A 22,922-nucleotide genomic window follows, 5' to 3' on the forward strand; every position below is an offset into this window, starting at 1 on the left:
TTTGTTTTTTAGTTTGTAATTTAGCCAGCGGAATTCGGGTTGAACAACGCTTCTTTCGGTCTTCGTTTGTGTCTTCTCCCATTTACTCTTCTATATTTTCGCAAAACAGCTGTTTGGGTCTGCCTACGCATCTTGATAGACCTTTGGGGGTACGTGTCTGGAGACAGTAATTGGTCTTTAATGGCCATTCGAATAGAATGCTTCAACCTCCGGAGTCGACCACAAAAGAAACAACGAAGACTCCACAAGCGACGCGACTTATGAACGCTTCACGCACTTTTAATTTTGAAACTGAAAGGGGGAAACGCTCGCCTTTTAAGTGTTTACTCAACAACAATATCAACAAAATAAAAACATGAAAAAACAACAAACTAAGAAAAGATGCCTTGAACACTTAATACAAATAGGCTCGAAATTCCTTGAATCTATTTAGAGTTTAATTATATTGATTTTAACCACAAAATGAGTTGACAAAATTGTGTTACCCATTTTCGTTAGAAAACCCTTCTTTGCTCATGTTGGGTAACCTTCAATCTTCTGTATTGAATGAAACTGATTTTCAATTAAAAATCCACTCAATTAGGTTTAAATAACGTTTGGTAATTTGTTCACTATGCATACCCCAAGGTAAAGTTAACCGCATAATGATGAATTTCTCCTTGATTCTAAGTATTTTAGAATTTTTTCCCTTGACCATTCGCTTGGAAAAAGTTTAAATTTCTCGGTGGGTTACACAATTTCCATGCACCTTTATACTACAATATTTTTGAAAATTCATTAAATCAATAGTAAACATTTAAATTGTGTTTAAATAACGCATGTAATTTTATTTGTATTGTAATAATAACATACATACATATTTAAAATTTGAATTGGATTCCGTTTGATATGAGATGGAGATGTTTATTTATAGTATTGCGTTTGGCATATCGACAAGTGGGGAAACGAACAAGGCGACAATTAACAAGTAAATAAACAAAATCGTAGTTGGCATTTGGGGCATGGACACCGAAACCGCGTTCACGAAAATGGGACAAATGAGACATTCTCTGAAAACAACAACTAAAAAAAGTCACCGAAACTGAAACTGACTCTGAAACAACACACAAATTGAAACAGTAAGTGAAACAGAGACTGAAAGTGAAGTGAAGCGCGAAACTGAAAACTGAAAACAGAAAACAGATAACTAAAAAACTGAAAACTCAAACTCATGCTGCAAATGAAGCAAACGCAACGTCCCGTCTGACATACAAACTGAGTGGGCAGAAATGAAGTGAAGCAGACGAAATAGCCACAGTAGAGCCAAAGGTGTTGACAGACAATGCGCTGACAAATCACCTAACAACGAGACTGTGCCAAAGGGACGGCGGTTTGGGCAGCGCCACTTGAGATGGCACTGTGTCGTGACACGAGGCACGATAAATGTGAACTTACAAACTTAAGAGGAGATGTGTGATTAATCTTTTGATTTGTGTCTACTATAGTGGAAATTAGTCGACTAGTGTGATGTGCCAGTAGAGATGGCATGGTGACACAAAATTAAAATTACTTAAAAGGAGACTCGAGATCAACTTTTCAATTTCTGTTTAATTTAGTGGGAGTTATTGTCATCTATAATTAAAAGTAGCAACTTTTATCCTCACACGCTGTACGAACGGCAACGAACAATTATTGTATTCTAGAGAGGTAATATAAATGATTGATCAATCTATATAGTAAGCGTTTTCCCCTATGGCTAAATAACACGTTGACATCTCCAATGCCTTTGCGCAGTTCCTCCACAAGTTGACAGCGAGTTGACTGACAGCCTGAAGGCAATAAATCGTGAATTTCAAGTGCAAAAACTGAAAATGTGGTGTAATCGAGGATGATTGGCTGAAGAATAACTTATTGGATTTGGAGCACTCAAATGACAATTAAAGACTTAATTAAATAATGGCCAATAGGCACACGAGGAAGCGCCGTTAGCGTTGAACTTGAAAAAAAAAAAAAAAAACAGAGCAAATCCCAAATGGAGATCTATACTGAAGCCCAACTATGAGCTCGACTATGAAACGAAACCAGTTTGCGACACAATTGTCAAATTGTCAACACGGGCATCTATAAGATACTTTTGTACTTTCGAGATACTTTTGTACTTATTACCGGTTTTGCACGTTGTCAAATGCTTCGTGAGTACGTGTGTGGGTGTAAATGGACAACACCTCAGGGGAGCCAAGAGCTAATTCTAGCTACACGCCCGCTCCATATAAAGTGACATGCACGCAGAGCGAACCACATCATTAACCAAACGTCGCTCACATCGCCATCATCAAGTGTTGGCGAGGACGAAAACTACCTTGTAAACTCGACGGATTCGCCCGATAAATTTGCATACCTCGTGTGTGTTTGCAGTGTGTGTGTGCGTGTGTGCCGCGTGTTTCCAAGTTTCAATCAAAGCCAAGTTAACGACAAAATGGCAAGTCGAGTAAGTTGCTTGGCTAAACCACTTATATCCAGCGGCTATGTATGCCGCCAAGATAAGGATATCGAACGCAAATCGTGTTACGCGCTAAACTTATAATATCTATGCACATCAAGGATTTCGTAGTTTTTATCACAAGTTTATTAAAGTCGCAGATATTTTACTATATGTAGAATTTATTGTCTAATTCATCTTCAGACTACACAGCGCGCTCTTTTCTTATCTTGAATTTAGATTGTGAACTTTATTTAATGATAGATCATTAACTTCATGTTTGGGGCAGGATTATATAATACTTGAGTACTACATATAATATGTTGATCTATTTTAGTCCGGAGTGGACTTCATTATTTGTATACTAAACCTGACGTTATAAATATTATTAAGACGGTATCCAGTATTAGAATATCTCTTCTAAAGAGTCATGTAAATGTTCTTATTTTATTTTAAACAATTTTATCTTTTAACAAGATATTTTATCTTTGTGATTTAGATACAGCTGATAGCGATTGATTTAATCTTCATTCATCAGACTAGAATAGTTTTAAATTATTAGATATCAAATCCCCAACTTAATCGATCTTAATCGCTTCCTATTCCAGTTTCTGACCGCACTCTCCCTGATGGCGCTCGCTGGCAGCAGTCTAGGTGGCTTCGCAGCCACGTACGCTGGTTACCATCCCGGTTTTGCCACCTATCAGGCAGCTCCCGCTGTCTACCATGCGACACCAGCTGCTGCTCTCTATCATCAGGCAGCGGCGGCTCCAGTGTTGGCCAAAACGCTGCTCCCAGCTGCACCGATTTACACAAAGTCATACGCTGTGCCCTCGCCCTTTGTGAAGGCTGTTGCTCCGGTTGCTGCAGTTGCTCCAGTGGCTGCCCCCGTTGTGAGCACTTATGCAGCTCCCGCTATCGCTCCCGTTGTGAAGACCGTTGCCCCGATTGTCAAGCAGGTGGAACTGGAGTCTACGCCCCGTTACGATTTCTCCTATGGCGTCCATGACTCGCTCACCGGCGACATCAAGAGCCAAGTGGAAAGCCGCGACGGTGGTAATGTGGTTGGCTCCTACAGCGTTCTCGATGCCGATGGCTATAAGCGCACAGTGACCTACACCGCCGACGACATCAATGGCTTCAATGCTGTGGTGCACCGTGAGCCTGTGGTTGCTGCCCGTGCTGCAGTCGTCGCACCTGTTGCCGCCGCTCCAGTGGTTGCCGCTGCTCCAGTGGTTGCCACTGCTCCAGTGGTTGCCGCTCCAGCCACATTCCCCGCACCCATCTACTACCCACAAGCCCAGCAGCAAGTGTTCCAGCCACAACAGCAGCTTTTCCAGCCACAACAGGTTAATGTCGAGCAGGAGAGCGAAGTTGTGGAGGCACCTCGTCAGCCCGAACAGGAGCCAGCGCCCATTGACTACACGGAGGAGCAGCAGCAACAGCAGCAGCTTTACCCACAGGATCAGCAGTTCCCACCTTATCCATCAGCGTCTCCAGCTCCGGCTGACTCCAGCGATGGCGACAACGATTCCGATGTGGTAGAAGCCCGTGTTGCTAAGGAAAACGGTTCCACTACCCCAGCTCCAGCTCCAGTGAACGAGGACAATAAGGAGGAGGACAAAAAATCGGCATAAATTTATCTGACCACTCTGAATACTTTCTGATCAAATAAAAAATTTATTCAAAAGCAATAGAAATTGTATCACTTTGGTAAACTTTAGCTAATGTTTCTAAAATATGCATGTATAACACATTGCATATGTATGTATAAAGTAATTTGTGGCAGGAAATCAAATTAACTGCATTTCGATGAAATAACCAAGTTTGTTTTAAAAAGCAAACAACCAAGTCGTTTTGCTGAATTTGCAGACTCCGCTAATGTGGATGGTAAATTTCTTCGCTGCAAGTATGTGGATCATGTTTGCTCACCTCACATTTGCAAGCGTGCATTTTTTTTTTTTGCATTACGAAATATTAAAAAAAAATATGGCCTCATTAATATCCTTTTTAATGATAAAATTTCTGAAATACTTGTATTTTTAAGAGAATCAGGAAAATTAAAAACATTTGATTCACACGCCATCTAGCGGATGGCGGCATTATTATTTTAAGCGATCGTGTTAAAATTAACAGCGACACTCGTGTAGCACATTACAACTTTGCATCTTTGATTAAATATGTAATATTTTGACAAATCCAATCATCAAGTACAAGCTCATTTGAATGCAATTAATGTTATCGCTTAAAGCAAAGGGACTGTTTTGTAATAAATTACACAAAAAAAATCATACAAAATTAAAAATTACAATAATCCCAAAACTGGTATACTTGGTATATTTCTCTTCTTAAAATAGCATATTTGGAAATCACGCTCTACGGCCACACTATAGATCAAAGCAAGCATTTCATTTAAATAAAACGGCACTTTTTTAGCGCAAAGCAAAGTAGTCATCGGAATCCAATTCTCTGCTACGTTCTCCGTAATATTACAATCATTTACATCAGTTTTATTTCGATTTTAAAGGTGTTCAGATACACAGAGATTCGGTTATATTAGTTCCAAATTTGTAGGGTGAAGCAAATTAAAAAGTTTTTCTTTTAAACATATTTTTTATAGCGGTGGACCGTACATTAAAATACAGCAAAAGAAATAGTGGTAAGTGAATCAACAAAGATTGAACGAACAAGGCTGCTGCGCCTCCGCTTCACTAGCAAATGGCGGTCCCATTTTTGTCATTTTTGCTTTGCGCCTTGAAGCGCATTGGCAGCGCAGCTGTTGCTTTTGTTGTTCTTACTTTGGCCTTGCGAAGCAGGCTCTGCAAAGAGCAAAAAAGGGAGATGAAAAAGAAAAGATCGGCAGGCACAAAAGAAATGCCAAAAGTACGCACACAAATGCATGATTCTTGCGTGTATATACATATGCGTGTATAATCAAAGCAGGCTTTGATCTCTGTCTCTGTCTCTGCATTTCCTTTGCACACTACTAACAGCAAGTTTTTCATTATAGCTGTAAACTTCTAATCGTGGCAGAAACAATTTTATTTTAATTATCAAAAAAGAACTACAAAAAAAAACAATATAATTTTCATCATGAACAAAGCGGATGGAAGTGCACACCAGGGCCACTACAAGGCAAACTCTCTTAACACGCAGGTAAGAGAGCGGTCTTTTTAAACTTGCCGTTCAAGTTTAACCTCAACTCTTGCATGTTTGCTTGTTATCTAGGACTCGCGCATGCGCCGCCATGAGGTGACCATCGAGTTGCGCAAATCTAAGAAAGAGGATCAGATGTTCAAACGTCGTAACATCAATGACGAAGACCTCACCTCACCTCTCAAGGAGGTCAACGGCCAATCGCCAGTGCAACTGTCGGTCGATGAGATTGTGATTGCCATGAACAGCAAGGATCAGGAGCGACAGTTCCTGGGTATGCAGCAGGCCCGCAAGATGCTAAGTCGTGAACGCAATCCGCCCATTGATCTGATGATCGGGCATGGCATTGTGCCAATTTGCATTAGCTTCCTTCAGAATACTGGCAAGTAAGTAATACATTTTTTTACATTGTCACATTATTCATGTCATTCTCCCGTAGCACCATGCTGCAATTCGAAGCCGCTTGGGCCCTGACCAATATCGCCTCTGGCACATCTGAGCAAACTCGTTGCGTGATAGAACAGGATGCAGTGCCGCATTTTATTGCCCTGTTGCAGTCAAAGTCCATAAATCTGGCTGAGCAGGCTGTTTGGGCACTCGGAAACATTGCTGGCGATGGCGCCGCGGCACGTGACATTGTTATCCACAATAATGTGATCGATGGCATCTTGCCACTAATCAATAATGACACACCCATCTCGTTCCTACGCAACATTGTCTGGCTCATGTCAAACTTGTGTCGCAACAAGAATCCATCGCCACCCTTTGAGCAGGTGAAGCGCTTGTTGCCAGTACTGTCTCAATTGCTTCTTAGCCAAGACATCCAGGTGTTGGCCGATGCCTGTTGGGCACTCTCCTACGTCACTGACGATGACAACCACAAAATACAGGCGGTCGTCGATACGGATGCAGTGCCAAAGCTGGTGAATCTTCTCAAGACTGATGAACCCAGTATCATTGTGCCGGCCCTACGTAGTGTGGGCAACATAGTAACTGGAACGGATCAGCAGGTTAGTTAATGGTCGTTGTTAAATTATTATATTATGATTATTACTAATTATTATTATTAATTATTATATTATGATTATTACTAATTATTATTATTAATTATTATTATTAATCATTGTTATTATTATTTGCAGACCGATGTGGTTATAGCCTCTAATGGTTTGCCCAAACTAGGCTTGTTGCTGCAGCACCCCAAGGGTAATATTGTCAAGGAGGCGGCATGGACTGTAAGCAACATTACAGCCGGCAATCAGAAACAGATTCAGGCGGTAATCGATGCGGGCATCTTTCACCAGATTCGTCATGTGCTTGAGAAGGGAGATTTCAAGGCCCAAAAAGAGGCAGCTTGGGCAGTGACCAATACTACCACTTCGGGTACACCCGAGCAAATTGTGGAATTAATAGAAAAGAACAAGATATTGAAGCCCTTCATTAATTTGCTGGATGCCAAAGATCCCCGCACCATCAAGGTGGTCCAAACAGGACTTTCCAATCTCTTTGCACTTGCTGAGAAAATGGGTGGCACCGAAAATCTATGCCTGATGGTGGAGGAGTTGGGTGGTCTCGATAAGCTAGAGGCGTTGCAGCAACACGAGAACGAAGAGGTCTACAAGAAGGCCTATGCCATCATTGATACCTACTTCAACACTGGCGACGACGAGGCCGAGCAGAAACTTGCGCCCCAGGAGGTTAATGGCGCATTGGAGTTTAATGCCACACAGCCAAAGGCGCCCGAGGGTGGATATTCCTTCTAACAAAAATCACAAGTGCCAACCATCACATATATATACCATACACTCATTTTGTTTTTCGTCATATGCGACCGCGCCTACACTACAAATGCACACACAATCTATACTGTCTTGCCACTCCAAGTTAATACTCTTTCAATGATGCCCTTCCACACTGTACCGCATTCGGCCATGAAAACGCATCTTAGGCGCGTTGCTAACTATTTTCCATTGATTCGCACACACACTCATACAAGCATATCCTACATACACACACACACACACACACACACACGGACCACATTCTAAATGCCACGTGTTCTTACACCTAGCAGCTTCTGCCTAACTGCGATGGGTGTCCTTACACTGTTTTACACTGATACACGGGATGGACGCAGCCTGTTGCGTTTGCATGGCTGAATGTGTGATTGGAGTGTGTGCTTTATTCCATTTTGAATTACACATCATCTTTTCGAATGTATAGTTAGTCTGTTAAAATATTTATTGATTATGTATATGTACACTTGTGAAAGCAACACAAATCTTTAATCGTCAGTAATTAAACAATCCGGTCAACGGATAATAAAAATTGTAAGCGATGAGCATGGATTGCCTTTTTAGACAAAGTAAATTATATTTTTCTGGATTAAATTCGAATGCAGCAATAATTGCATACATTTTAAAGAAAATATTGGTATTTATTATAGTGGCAAAATAATATGTACATATACTTGTAGATAATAATAAATGTCGTTTATCGTTATCGCACCATATAATAGAACGACATTCATTGCTAAAGCATAATGACCCCATTGCGACAGATTAGATAAGCTGATTAAACAATAGAACTATGGCAACAAAGCAAAAGCTGATGCTGTATGACTCAATTTAATCAAGCGTCGCATCCCAATCAGCGACAATTCTAGTTGTAGTGGTTGTGTTCAAAACACATCATATAGTAGAATAGAATTGTGAATGGAAATGGTCTCTCAGTGGACGCTGAGCTGAGAGCGCCCACCGCATCGCAGTTCGTCTTTAGCGTCGTTCGGTCGCTGTTTGAGCGGCCAGAGAAATTGTAAAAATAGATGAAATTTTCAGTTGCAGAAAATTCAAAACTTTGCCAGAGCTTTCAGCGTTCTCCAAGTGTCGTCATCAATGAACACAGCGGCAGCGCAATTTAATTAGCTTCTTCATATATATTTTTTGTATCCTCTAATGAAAATGAGCATTCAGTTCAATTGTGTGCGATGCTCTGTGCGGGCGTGAATTCTCTTGTCTCGTTCTTCTATTTTGTTTTTCGCCAACGCATCTTGTGAAATTTTTGTTTTTGTTTTCGTGTTTCGTATACCATTTGGGTATACTTCCTCTGGTGTGGTGCACTACTGAGTGGACAGGAAAAGTAAGAGGTAATTATCAGTGAGATCAGTGATAAATGACGCATGAGATATTTTTGAGATTCAACGCTCTGGTGTTGTGGTGTATCTTAGTAAAGTTGTGTTTAAAATTTTAAATACAAATGTATATAAGTGTTTAAAGTGTGTAATAAAATATATGTTAACCATGTTTTGGTCAAATGATTTTAAATTGTGTTCGTTATACATATAAAATTGGAAATAAAACAATAAGTTGCTGAGTTATTGATATATAATTCAAAAAAGAAAAGTTAAATTCACATCTAAAAATAAAAATTTATAAATTATGATTTAATAATGCATTTTGAGAAATATATACATACATATGCCTTGAACAAGAAATAATATACATAATTCATGATTGAAAAAGATCTAATTAAACTGCTCATGTTGCTTCCCAAACGCGTATATACTATATCTGCAAAACATATACATAAATATAGTTGCTCTTAGTGATTGTTGTAGTTGTTGTTTCAGCCTACGAAATTGATTCTGTGACCTCATGCACAGCAATTGAAAATCTATTGATCGTTTACCATCTGTTAAGAATCGGATCAATATGCATACATTCGTTGAATCGTGCTCTATATTTTGTAGAAAAATCTACAACAAAATTGAAATAAGAATGGAGAATACTTTTGACAAATTCATGATGTAATTAATTTCCTAAAGAAAACGAAAAAATTGGCACGCCAAAACTAAACAATAAACATTTAAGAGCTCGCTGAGTAAAACTACTTAGTCGACAGCTGGCACGATCTAGCGATTTGTTTTTATGTGAACTGAGGGAATACTCTATAAAAATAAAAATTGTAAACTTCACGGAATTCGAATGTGATATGATCTCCGTAAAAATAAAAAGTTAATTAAAACGTCTCATTCAATAATTGAGCACATTCAACAGTTGAATATTAGCATAAGATTTAAAAGCTGTCAGAATTATCTGCAAAAGGGTATTTGGTAGTCAAGTTCTGTGATTTATTGTCTTCACTTTCATTCAAATTGGGCATCCGATACAAATTCGCGTCAGATTAAAAGTTGCCGAAAATACTAATGCGCGTGTAACCGTGTGTGTGTGTATAGATTCACTCATGCATGTGAGTATGAATGTTTCTTTTGCCGCGCAATGTCAAAGTTTTTCCGTTTCGTGTTATTGTGTACTTTGTTGCTTAACCTAGAATAGTGTCAAGTTTTTCTATGTTTGTGGGCAATTGTCTGGGGCCATTATTTTTTCGACTTGTTGTATTCTTTGGTGTATCTAGTGTAACAATACTCTATAATCTTTAAGAAAGAAAAAGAAAAGAAAATAAGAATTGCTAATAGCTGTTATATTTAATCTCATAATCTCAATTTGAATATAAGTTAAATTTTAGTCACTCGCCTTTGTTATATGTACATATGTACATACATCTTTGTTAGTGCTCCAAATTCATATATGTACATATTGACTTATTGAAGTGGTATGAAACAGTCGATCAGACTTATCTGCTATTTATTTACTCTTACTCGATGGCATTTACGGGCTTGCATAGTGAAACGGAAGAAATTGTTTAATAGAACAGTTTTGAGGCCAAGACTCAACTTTTGACCATTCGAAGAAAATCACATTAATGGCTTGCACGTAAATATAAATCTATGAACCCATGCAAAATATTAAGTAACACACAGAATGAGATAAGAAATTGAAATAGTTTACTAGACGATAGTATATACAAATGTTATGATTCAAGATCATGTTAATGGAAGGGATATTACAAATAAAATATTTCACATATGGTTACTATATCATAAATTTACATATTATATACACAAAAGTTCTTATTTCTTTAATCGCATTTTTTGTAACTTGTGAAATATAATATTAAAAAAAATATCACATTATTTATATTTTAGAAAAGCCTTATCATTTTCCGAATCTCGAATTGTAAACATAATAGACATTCAACAAAATGCTTTACTAAATTTAATTTTATTTATTGTATGGTTTAAATAATAAATTTATTGGGTATACAAGTACATGCATAACATACACAAAATTCATAATAGGCATGTCTCTGATGTCTAATGCCACACTTGTAGGCATTCCTAGTGTTTCCACAACAGGAGAAACTTATTACGCTTGATAAAGCATTTAAAACTAATACTTTCAAAATAATTACAATAAAATAAATACCGCACGCTGCAAAACCAGAAGTTGCTTTCGGATTGATTTCAAATCTATTAAATTCAACGAAATCTTATTAATTGATTTATCATTATAATGTTGTTTATTTTGTTTTACACTTGCTACACAAAGGGTAGCAAATGAATCAGAAGGAGTCATCTCCAACCCCATATAGTATATACATATATTCTTTATTACTGTCAAAAGCAGAGACGAGATATAATTTAATCGAATAACATGCGTAATTTAGAAGAATCTCGAAAATAAACATATAATAATAATTACAGTTTTTATGCTACCGAAATATTTGGATGCGAGAAGATAAAAATTGTAAAAGTTATTTAAGAAATACTTTTGCATGACATAAATTACATACTGCAATTAGGTCTTAGCTACTTTGGTTGGTATATTTCGATTGTACTACTATATTCATATACCAAATGTTAGACTGTAGTTTTCTTACTTGTATTTTTCTTCAAAAATTTTGATTTTAAGTGCAAGTGACATGTCTCACATGACAATTCATCACCATATTTATATTAAACTTTATACGAAGAGGAATGTATCCTTTAAGACTAGAAAATAATATGATACTACTTAAAATGCATTTAGTAAATTTTAGCTTAAGCCATCCAGGAAAAGTCCCAATTCTAACAAAAATAATTTAACATATGAATTATAATAATATATTTAATGTATTGTTCTGACTTTGAGGGTTGACTTTCCCAAAGACTTGCTCATAAACTACTTATTCTAATATGTTTAGTATACCACCAGCACAGTTATATTTTTATATTTAGCTATTAATCCTCTTTAATGCATGTCTGTAAATAATGAATATATTCAATCTAATAATACACAAATATGTTAATTGCAGATCGGTCCCAAATACGCCACGAAAAACCTTATCAGAATGAGCTCTACACCTGCCTCCAGCTCCAATCTACCGCCAGAACTCAATCTTGGAGCGGAGATATTCCACATCATTGCAGCTTCAGCTGAAGATCAAAATGTGATCATATCTCCGCTGTTGCTAGAGGTGACACTGACACTGCTCTATCTGGGCTCAGATGGGGCCACTGCCGAGGAACTGCAAAAGCTGTTAAAGTTAAAGGATCGCTTTGTGAGCAATGCTAAAATGGCCAACTTCTATGCCGCCGAATTGAATGCGGCGACAAGCGATGCAGATACTAAGATCCAGCTGGAAAATCGCCTGTTTCTGCAACAAAACTCTGGTGTAGCAGTTGCCGATGACTTTCAGAAGATTGCACAAACCTTTTTCCATGCGACGGCAGAGTGTGTGGACTTACAGCAAACCGAGAAGCTATCTCGCCACATCACCGATAATATCTTGGCCAGCATTGGCGGCGGCAACTGGCAGCAACAGCTTCAGGTGAATGGTGGTCAGATGGCATCCATGTTGCTGTTGCTGGCGGCACGACTGCAAAGCAAATGGTTCTTGCCATTCAGTGCGTATCGCACTGGCCTCTATGAGTTCCACAACAACGACGGCAGCAGCAATGTTGCGAAGTCGGTGCCCATGCTCTTTGACGATGATATGTTTGTAAAGTACGCCGAGTTGCGGGAGCTCAATTCACGTGCCATTGAATTGCCGTACGAGCATGAGGACGAATTGGCAATGCTTCTAATCCTGCCCAATCAGCGCGATGCCTCGGCCTTAGCCCATCTGGAGTCTCAATTGCGTACTGTCGATCTCGGTGACTTGCAGCAGCAAATGCAAATGGAAAGCGTTCAAGTCTTGCTGCCCAAATTTAGCATCGACTTCGAATGTAGTTTGCGACAAGCGCTCAAACAAGTAATACCCAAAGCAATGAGTTATGTTATCATTTATTAATTTTATACTATTCTTGCAGATGGGCTTTTCGGAGATCTTTAGTTCCGCTGCCAACTTTAAGCATTTGCACTCAGCTTCCACCAACCTGCCTATTCTCGACGTCCTACAGAAATTGCGCATTGACCTAAATGAATCCGGCTCTGGCTCAGCGTTACCACAACCGGCAGCAGGTGAGTACTTGAATGCTATGACCAGGTCACATCTATTGTGATATTACAACTCTTTTTTTTTTTGTAGGATATAAGCCGATTGTCATTAGCAATTCCTCGCGGCAAAAATTCTTTCGGGCGGATCATCCATTTTTCTTTGCCATCCGCGGGCCGAATGTGACCCACTTTATTGGGCATGTGGTTAGTTTTTAACGGCCATATATAATATGGTATACTATCTAATGTTGCACTAACATGCCTTGTACTATATAACGGCTATTCAAACTAATAATTTGTACTCTCTAATTTATGCGCAAAAAATAAAAGAATTGATGGTTGTAGATTTTTTATAACAAGAGTCTTGAGTTTATTCAAAGATATATGTGTATGTATAATTTGTGTTCTTTTGTTTTTGTCAGAAATAGTTCTGTTCTGTTATATTATTGTATTTTTGCAGAATCTTGCATCCTTGGACTTAAACATTAATATGCTTTAATTTAGAGTTAGGGTCTAGGAAAATTTTAAATGGAATCAAAAAGTTAAGCACAGCCGTAAAAACAATTGTTTCGTGGCCTGTGTGCTTTACATTTTATTAACCTATGGTTAATATATTTAGTTACTCTTTTACTCTCATCATCTTATTTGCTAGGTCTAGCTAAAAAATTGCCTTTAGTTGTAAATTCTTTCATTTTGATGCAGCTTGAAGTTTGATTTTCGAATGAAAATGATGTTTAAAATCACTTTACAGAGTTTCTATATTTCATTTTGTTAGACTTGATAAGTTAATGTATAGGATAGGTTTATTCACAAGAATGATTTTTAAACGTATGGTACATTAACTATAAGGAAATGCTCTCTTCGGTACCCCGAGGATTGAATACCCTAGCAGAATGAAGTTTTTTTTTTACTAAAAAAATATGTGAGTTTCGTAAATATTTAAAGAGTCTAGTTATTTTTGTATATTAAGAATTCAATTTTCGAAAAGTATAGACAGACGGACAGTCGGATTTTCTTCAAATAATATTATCTGTTAGAAAATGCTACTAAGGCATTCAAATTTTAAATGGAAATAAATGCATAAATAAATCTGAGGACTCAAAAACACATTTTTAGTTTTAGACTGAGTGATTGAACAAATTTTGGGTTTAATATTAGTTATTTACAGGATTAACGATAAATTGAGGAAATATTTACACATCTCATGTTAGTCGCGAGTATTTATTTTGTTCCTTCTGTTCTTCCTTTGTCACTTTTACAACTTGCTGCTTTGCTGAGTCTCTTCGCACTTCTTGTGCACAACCGCAGGTGGTGGGGGAGGCGGTGTGGCCGAGTCCACATCCAGATTGCCTCGATTGAGTAAGTAGTCCAGATCGTGTGTGATCCTATCGAGCGTTGCATCGTGCCCCGTTGTTGACTTGCCAGTGTCCACGCCAGCTGTTTGTGTAGATGGAGTCACAGAGACAGTGGTGGTCGCTGTGCTGGTGGTGGAGACCACAGCAGCTACCATGGTGGGCAGCAGCGGATCGAAGGTTGTGCGCGATGTTGGCTCAAGGATGGTGACCCGTTTCTGCGTCTTCGGTGTGGGCAAAGTGGCGCTGGAGATTCCACTGCTCAGGTTGCCGCTGATGGTGGGTGGGGGCAATGATGGAGCCGCCGTTGGCATGCTGAGCATCAGGGAGCTGGGCATGAAGTCCACGTACGGATTATGCTGCAGCGGCACGTAATGGGGCGTGGTTGTGGGCAGCAGTCCACTGGTCGTGTGAATGCCAATGATGCTTTCTGCAAGTAGGTAGGACGAGGTTGCAAGTGGCACATTAGTGTCGCAAGTCGCACTTTAAGATTGGCAAATAGCTGCTTACCTGCGGCCAGACCCTGAAGTATGTCCAGTGTCTCAACGCCCACAAATTCGTCACACGGCCCCGTCGTGTAGTGTGCTGGCTGCTGTGCAACTGGATGCAACATCCGGCGACCCAGGCTGCCCGTCAGCCCGCCCATCGTATAGGCATCGTAGGCGTACCCCAAAGCTGTGGCTGTCTCCGCATTGCCGCCGCTGAGCAGGGCACAGCAGCGTGTGGCCGGCGAGGCAGCCACCGTTAGTGGCAGCTGCTGATGGCCACCGAGCAGTGCCTCCGTGTTGCTGACAACCGTTGCCGCCTGGCAGCGTGGTGCCGTCGAGATGATTGTCAACGGCAGTTGCACTGTCCCTCCGCCCGCCCCTGTCCCCGCACTCGCTACACTTCCGGCCCCAGCTGCTGTTGACAATTCGAGTCCTTGCATCGACTGCAGCGGCCCCGATGAACTTGACACACCAGCAACAACTGCTGCTGTTGATGTTGCCATGCATTCGCTCTCCTTCTCCTTGTCATGATTCGTGTAGACTGCAAGCGATAGATGGTTAAATGCGTTGAACTAAATACTAACTGAACTGTTTCACACATCTCCCACACTCCCTCCTTTAATCATTGTGGCTACTTACAGCTCAACGGACTATTAACGCTCGCCGTCGTCGTGGTGCAGTAGTTATCATCCAGACTCGTCTTGCTCGTATTGAATTTGGTCTGCTTCAGCGAGCTGCTCTGACTGCTTCCATTGCTGCTGAGAAATGGAGGTCCACGCAACTGACTCTCTGCCTTCAGAACGAAACTGAATAGAATGCCAAAGCCCTGCAATCAAAATAGATCTTAATAATATCTTATGTTGATAAACTATGTATTCCCCTATATTATGAGTTAGTGCGGTAAATTATCAGCATTCTTCCATACATATATAATGTATCTAAAGGTAAAGTGTGTGACCTATTCTGTCAACGTAGCGATTTATTAGACCGCAGTCTAATTTTGATAAAATTTGTATTCCCCTATATTATAAGTTAGTGAGGTAAATCATAAGCATTATTCCATCTATAAAGTATCTATAGGTAAAGTGTGTGACCTATTCTGCCAACGCAACAATTGCTCAGACCGTAGTCTCATATATGTAAATGTTTCAGGTAGAAGGTGGATTTTTTAAACCGCGGTCTACTGTTGAGTATCACCTGGTATATAATCTAACAAATAATAAAAAGAAAACATATTCGGATCGTTCGTCAATAGGGTTACAAATATTTTCTTTACTACTTAATTAGATAAAATACAATATATATAAAACATGTGTCATATTTCACAGTTTGATTGCTTAACTCGAATACCTCAAAGCGACCTTTATTTCCCCTCAATTCGTGATCAAATACTAATAGCTAACAACAAAAAATGCCATTAAAAGTCCATTACAAGTTTCTGCATAAGAAATCGCATATCCTTGAAGAAGTAAAATATTTTTGATTTTCATTTCGACTGCAGTTGTTATTCGACTGCAGTCCAAATCGGATTGAACTTGGAAGTCATCGCGATATTTACTAAGCTATCAAATATAAACAAGAAATGTCAAATCCTTTTGTGACCATAGATGATTTTTTAAGCATGCCTGTTTTTTTCTGGCATACTGTCGGTGTGGATCCCTATAAAACCGTCACTGATAAAATTAAGAGATGGAAGCTTCGCGTAAACTACGTTATCCAGATTTTGAATCTGAACTTTATACTCGCGATGGAGCTTGCTTTCTTGTACCTGAGCTTCAAGAATAGTGAGAACTTTGTGCAAGCCTGCATGGTGATGGCCTTCGTTGGATTTGTTTGTGTGGGAGAACTAAAAATTGTCAAGGTCTGGTGGCAAAGAAACCACCTGGATGCTTTGGTGCGGGAAATGGAGTCGATATTTCCATCTCCCGAAGCAGAAGCTCAAGACAAATATCAAGTCGATCTCTACCGCAAACGATGCCGTTGGATAATGAAGTTTTTAATCGTAATTTTTCTAATACTCATCACCACATACAATCTATTTGACATTGTGCAATTTTTCACTCATCGATACGTATTGAAGGTGTCAGATGCCAGAATGGCCATGCCTTATACTCCGATATCCCCTTGGGGTCTCGACACCAAAATGGGATTTACAACGATGTATGCCTTGCAGGCCTTGGCTGGATATACTTGTACTGCTGGACAACTGTCTAGCGCCATTCTTATTTATGGAGTCGTTATGCAGGACATTATGCACTTCGATTATTTATCGAGGACCCTAAAAGGCTTAAAACTCTCACTTGCAACTTATGCTGAGGATCTGAAAGTTTTACAACAGTTAATCATTTACCATAACAAGCTAATGAGGTAAGCGTCTCTTAAGTCCATCAATGAATAACAAATTTTTAAGACTGCTTTTTGTAGAATTACAGATGTCATAAATGAAGTTTTTGGTGTAACCCTGCTATTGAATTTCTTAGCATCTTCTATACTTGTCTGCATGTTAGGCTTTCAGATCAGCATTGGACTAAGCCCAGAACTAGTCTACAAGATGTTTATTTATCTAGTAGCGGCTACTATGGAGACCTATCTTCTTTGTTACTTTAGCGATTCTCTTATTGTTGCTGTAAGTATTACTCCTCGACATATGTATGTGTATTATCTGTTTCTTTATTTGATTTCCACAGAGTGAAGGAGTTTCTTGGGCTGTTTATGAAATGAATTGGTTGGAGACCGATCGCAGATTTGCTAAAATGCTTATACTGATTGCAGTTCGGGCCCAGAAACCAGTATTTCTTAAAGCAACTGTGTTTCTAGATATCTCTATGGAGACTATGACTAAAGTAAGCAAATCAATATTATTCCTATATGAATATTTATTCTATTGATATTCCTTATTCAACAGTTTCTTCAAGTAAGCTACAGATTCTTCTGTGTCATTCGTACTATGTATGGTTAGAGCAACTAGTTTTCAAAGTATTGGATTAATACTCTTTGAACCTCACACACTTGTAAAACTCTTCTTGTTTACTATATAGTTCAATAAAAAATAAATATGCACGAGCATTTTAAATTTTAAAAAATTTACTAGGATGATGTTGTGGCATCGCACTTTGAAGGTAAATTATTTTGAAAACACATTATGAGCAAATTTAAACTGTTTAATTATGAACCTTTAATGCTGTGTCTTAAACACCTTAGAGTATCCACAATACATCGATATTTAAGGTTTGATGGCTTAGAAACATTTGTATGTTTGTAATAAATAGAGCTTATAAAATAATTTGCCTTTGCTATTTTATTTAATTGCGTAAATTTAATGTGGTTGGTGGGAGGATTTGGCTTGAGCCCGATCAGCGACTCTAGAAAAATATTCTTACGATTAAACTCCTAACTCACAAGTGGTGTCGGAACTGCAGCTATATTTCGTATAGTCTCTTAATTCTATATCGTCTCGTCTAATAACGCTAATTAAGAATATTTATACGTTATGAGGTCGGAGACGTTATTTTCTTGCTTACATTTCCTTGTAAAAGGTATAGCAATTATTGAAATAATATATTAAACTTGAAAATTCTTACAACAAGGTTTAAATATTCAATAGCAATAGCTTCAAAGCAAGCCATACAAATAAAAAATATCTGCTCTTCAAATTAACTTTTTGGCAGTAATGTTTGTTTACAATATTTATTACAATGCACATTTATGTATGTACATTACTAAGTTTTCAATCCAACTTGGCATATTATATCGACAACTTTAATTTCTCAGGCAGCCATTAAAATGTCATTTCTAACAAGTCACAAATGGTATAATTTCTCACTGTGAATCCAAAACCCATTTTAATAGGGGCAAAATATTGCGGTATTATTTCAAAATATACCGAAAATACTAAAAAATACTAAAAATATACCAAATGGTATGTTTGGTATATCGATACAGCACACCATTCATAATATACCATAGACGGCGCAATGTACCAGATTGTCAGCCAAAGCAACTAAGACCCCTAGTAAGTAGGCGTTTTTGCCCATACAAAAGTATTTCTTTAACAACTTCCACAATTTTTATCTGCTCGCAACCAAATTTTCAGGAATGATAACTACTATAGCAATTATAGTATATACCAAAATTCGCAACTCCAGCTTTAAATTTACGCTTGTTATTCGATTTTTTGATTTCCGGGGCGGAAGTGGGCGTGGCAAAAATTTGAAACAAACTTGATCTGCGTGCAAACATAACAAATGCTGTCGAAAAAAATTATAGCTCTATGTCTCTGAGATCTAGGTGTTCATACGGACAGACGGACAGACACACAGACACACAGACGGACAGACGGACAGACGGACATGGCTATATCGTCTCGGCTCATCACTTTATAGGGTCGGAATGCCTCCTTCTACCTGTTACAACACCTGCCGGCACAAAGTCACCTATGGGTAGCATAAAATTCATAAATGTGAAACCAAAACTCATTTCGTGAATTATTCAAGAATTTTATTCTGTACCCTACCATGTGCCTTTTTGGGTCAACTAGTAAACAAACACGTCAATCAATTGTGATTATCATTTAGCATTTGAGACCACATCCCACTATTGCCAATCGCTATGTAATAAATTCACTTAAAAGTCCATTACGAGTGAAATAGGAAATGTCAATATGAATTGAAATCAGTTTAATTTTAATTTTCTTTATGAATTATTATTATTATGAATTTTATAAATGAGAGTTTTACTCTCAATTACGATTACTGTGATCCATTGGTTTCTCGAATATACTACTGTGGGTAAAAAAAAGTAAGACTTAGTAAGGCCTTTTGCAACATTCTGAACGTTTCGGTACCTGAAATTTGATTCCGCACACAAAATTTATTGGAACTTCTTTGTTGAATAATTTCACTCATGGTAAAAATTGCCGAATGCACTTGTTGCACTTCAGAAAGACTAGCATATACTAAACAATAACTATTATTTTGATGGGATATTTGGCATAGATGTTACTGACACTCTTGCCAACGTTGAAAAAAAATATTTCGACGAATGGATTTCCTTGCTAAATTTAAATTAAAAAGTCTTACTACTTTTTGCCTTAACAACTGAAAATTTAATTTTTAATTATGCATAAACTTTAACCACAATTGGTTTTTCCCTCCATCGAATTGAATAATAATACGAGTAACAAGTAATATGTAGGTGTATTTATACCTTGTGCTCATTAAAAAGGGTAAACAAGTTTTGTGTAAATGTATGCGACAAGTCGATGAACATGAACAGCGGACATCAATTTGTATTCCGCATTAATTACGCAGATCAAGTATTTTTCAAATTTGTTTCAATAAACACGTCGATGTGTCTGTAGCATACATCCATATATATGTACATATTACGTACAATTGTGCACAGAATATTTCGAGGTTGACTTGCTTTATGTTTATACTCATTGTTAAAGCTCATGGATCTTTTATACAATTCTAAGCTCGATGATTAGGAATGCTTATGAATCTGTTCATTTCAATTCAGTATTGAGATGCATTTGCATTTATTTGTATACCCGCTACCGATACGGTAGAAGGGTATCATAACTTTGGGCCTGCGGAAATGTACATATGTAACAGGAAGAAGGAGTCATCTCCGACCTCATCAAATTTATATATTCTTAATTAGGGTCAAGAGCTGAGGCGATATAGCAATGCCCGTCTGTCCAACTGTATGAACACCTGGATTTCCTCGACAGCACTTATTATTTTAGCACGCAGATGAGGATTGTTTTAAATTGTTTGCGACGCCCGCTCAATTATAACTGCAGAATTTGTGATTCTTCAACATTTTGATACGATCAGATAAAAATTGTAGAAGTAATTTAAGAATTTTGTATGGCAAACAACGCATACAGCAATCGGGTTTTAGTTGCTTTGGCTAGAAAGCTGGTATATTTCGTTCTCTATTGTGTATATTGAAAGTACTACAATATCGATATGGCATTAGTTTTCATTATATTTCAGTATTGCTGTGGTATTTTTTGGTATATTTGTAGAATATGAATTTATTGAAAATGGGGAGCAGTATCTCACAGTCGAGTAGATACATATATAGATATGTATAAGAGAGAGCGTTTTACGTGCCGTTACTTTCACAATCAATTACTTGTATTATTGCTATAGAAAGGTAGAACCTAATTGATATCTAATTATTTAATGTACGAATAGTTTGCGGTTTTCGCTAAAATGGATTGGGGCATAGCTGCAAAGGAGCAGGTATTTCATAAGTTAGTATTAGATACGAGCTAGACTTGAGAATGTTAAGCAATCAGCTAACGGTTGCTGAAAAGCCAGAGAAATTCTTTGTGACCTTCAATGACTTTATGAGTTTGCCTCTGTTTTTCTATCATACAATTGGAGTGGATCCGTATGAATCGACTAGCTCAAATTATGTACAGAGTCGCTGGCTTTATGTCAACTTTATGGTTCATGTTACAAATATGGGATTCAACTTTGTGATGGAATGCATGTTCGTCGTTCTCTACTATAAGGACACCGAGAGTATTGTCGATGTATGTATGACTATATGCTATGTGGGCTTCGTTCTCGTTAGCCAATTGAAGACAATCAGTGTGTGGCGTCAGAAGTCCAAGCTCAATGCCTTAGTTCGTGAAATGGAATCGATATTTCCATCACCAAATCGAGTGGAGCAACAAAAGTACCGAGTGGATTATTATTTGCGTCGCTGTCGCTTTTTCCTACGGGGATTCAGTGGACTCTACTTGGTCCTTGTCGTGACATATAGTTTCTATATCTATGTAAAGTACCTAATCCAGCACTGGCTGATGCAATCCACGGAAGTAGAGAAAGCAATGCCTTACTTCTCCATATCGCCATGGGATTGGCACAACAACTGGAGCTACTATCTTATGTATCTCCTGCAGGTGCTGGGAGCTTATACAGCCACGACAGGACACATTTCGGCCGATATTCTCATTTATGCCGTCAATATGCAGCTTGTCATGCACTTTGACTATTTGTCTAATGAATTGGCCGAATTTAAAAACGATGCAGCGATGTTACATGGGACTAAGAGCTATGCCAAAGACTTGAAATTACTGCAGGATTTAATATCCTATCACAACAAACTACTCGGGTAAGTTAATTAGAAAAATGTTTCTAACTTTAATATACTTTGTTAAACGCTCTTTCCAGACTCTCCGATGTGATGAACAATGTCTTTGGCATGCCTCTACTCTTAAACTTTCTGACTTCCTCAGTAATGGTTTGCTTTGTGGGCTTTCAGATGACCCTTGGCTTGAGCGCAGATCATACTGTGAAGTTGGCTCTCTTTCTAATATCAGCTGTCTCAGAGATTTATTTGATTTGCTATTTCAGCGATCTGCTGATTGTTGCAGTGAGTTCTAAGTAATGATCACTAATCTTAGGTACTTATGTTCGTCTTTATATTCTCTTACAGAGTGAGAGTGTGGCTTCAGCTGTTTATAAGATGGAATGGTTTGAAGGCGATTCTCGATTTAGAAAAATGTTAATTTTCATAGCTTTGCGTGCTCAGAAACCAGTTTGTCTGAAGGCCACCGTTTTTCTAGATATCTCAATGGAGACCATGACTATGGTAAATATATAAATATACATATATTTATATATTTCAGATAATTTATTACATCTTTACTTTCCAAAATAGTTCTTGAAAATGTCTTATCGTTTATTCTGTGTAATACGCACTATGTATCAGTAGAGTTCTTCTACATGTAATGTGGTTGAAGGAAGATCTTTAGAAAATGTTAAACTCTCAAAGGAGCAATAATCTCTTGAAATATATTATTTGTATTACATTATTGTATTACGGCACGTTAGTTTAGTGAAAATAACAAACACGATAATAAAGTGACATCTTTAAGCACACAAATCGATGCTAAGTAATGTGGTCCTGACCCAAGGACGTGTCTACTCTCGCAGCGGGGCTTTCATTTCATTATTGTTCACGATGTACATTGAAATTAATTACACACTGTGGTTCTTCGACCGGCAGTCAAGTAAGCTTTCTTTTGACCAAATGAAACAATTGTCTAATAATAATTAGTCGAGTGTCGAGAGTGGAGTAAGCAGCTGGGTCCAGAAGGAATCACTGAATTGCCATGAAGGTCCCAATG

General features: G+C 38.2%; 5 protein-coding genes across 6 annotated transcripts in view; 4 read left to right on the forward strand and 1 right to left on the reverse strand.

The window, feature by feature from the left end:
- The first annotated feature begins 2,244 nt into the window (after positions 1–2,244).
- LOC133850437 (uncharacterized) lies at positions 2,245–4,254 on the forward strand. Its single transcript, XM_062286544.1, has 2 exons — positions 2,245–2,467; positions 3,067–4,254. Exons 1-2 carry the CDS (start codon positions 2,456–2,458, stop codon positions 4,093–4,095), a joined length of 1,041 nt encoding a protein of 346 aa, XP_062142528.1. The 5' UTR covers positions 2,245–2,455; the 3' UTR covers positions 4,096–4,254.
- Positions 4,255–4,918: 664 nt separating this feature from the next.
- LOC133838988 (importin subunit alpha) lies at positions 4,919–7,948 on the forward strand. The gene is made up of 5 exons (XM_062270271.1): positions 4,919–5,117; positions 5,469–5,614; positions 5,687–6,000; positions 6,054–6,624; positions 6,757–7,948. Exons 2-5 carry the CDS (start codon positions 5,552–5,554, stop codon positions 7,375–7,377), a joined length of 1,569 nt encoding a protein of 522 aa, XP_062126255.1. The 5' UTR covers positions 4,919–5,117; positions 5,469–5,551; the 3' UTR covers positions 7,378–7,948.
- Positions 7,949–8,166: 218 nt separating this feature from the next.
- On the forward strand, positions 8,167–13,289 carry LOC133834977 (serine protease inhibitor 42Dd). 2 transcript variants are annotated; one of them, XM_062264802.1, is made up of 4 exons: positions 8,167–8,759; positions 11,807–12,745; positions 12,804–12,954; positions 13,022–13,289. In XM_062264802.1, the coding sequence occupies exons 2-4, from the start codon at positions 11,843–11,845 to the stop codon at positions 13,144–13,146; spliced, it is 1,179 nt and encodes a 392-aa protein (XP_062120786.1). In that variant the 5' UTR covers positions 8,167–8,759; positions 11,807–11,842; the 3' UTR covers positions 13,147–13,289. The 2 variants fall into 2 exon arrangements, with proteins under 2 accessions (XP_062120786.1, XP_062120776.1); XM_062264792.1 differs by lacking the exon at positions 8,167–8,759 and adding an exon at positions 8,912–8,941.
- A 633-nt stretch (positions 13,290–13,922) lies between these two features.
- LOC133834941 (uncharacterized) overlaps positions 13,923–22,922 on the reverse strand; it is a 193,232-nt gene continuing 184,232 nt past the window's right edge. The window contains 3 exon segments of the mRNA XM_062264732.1: positions 13,923–14,712; positions 14,793–15,311; positions 15,410–15,596. Of these exon segments, the coding sequence (XP_062120716.1) occupies positions 14,186–14,712; positions 14,793–15,311; positions 15,410–15,596 (1,233 nt within the window). The 3' untranslated portion in view covers positions 13,923–14,185.
- Positions 20,953–22,664, forward strand: LOC133834986 (odorant receptor 67a). The gene is made up of 4 exons (XM_062264815.1): positions 20,953–21,904; positions 21,964–22,165; positions 22,229–22,384; positions 22,454–22,664. Exons 1-4 carry the CDS (start codon positions 21,066–21,068, stop codon positions 22,505–22,507), a joined length of 1,251 nt encoding a protein of 416 aa, XP_062120799.1. The 5' UTR covers positions 20,953–21,065; the 3' UTR covers positions 22,508–22,664.

Source organism: Drosophila sulfurigaster, chromosome 2L (genome assembly GCF_023558435.1).
Source record: "Drosophila sulfurigaster albostrigata strain 15112-1811.04 chromosome 2L, ASM2355843v2, whole genome shotgun sequence".
In the NCBI taxonomy this organism is placed as follows: domain Eukaryota; kingdom Metazoa; phylum Arthropoda; class Insecta; order Diptera; family Drosophilidae; genus Drosophila; species Drosophila sulfurigaster.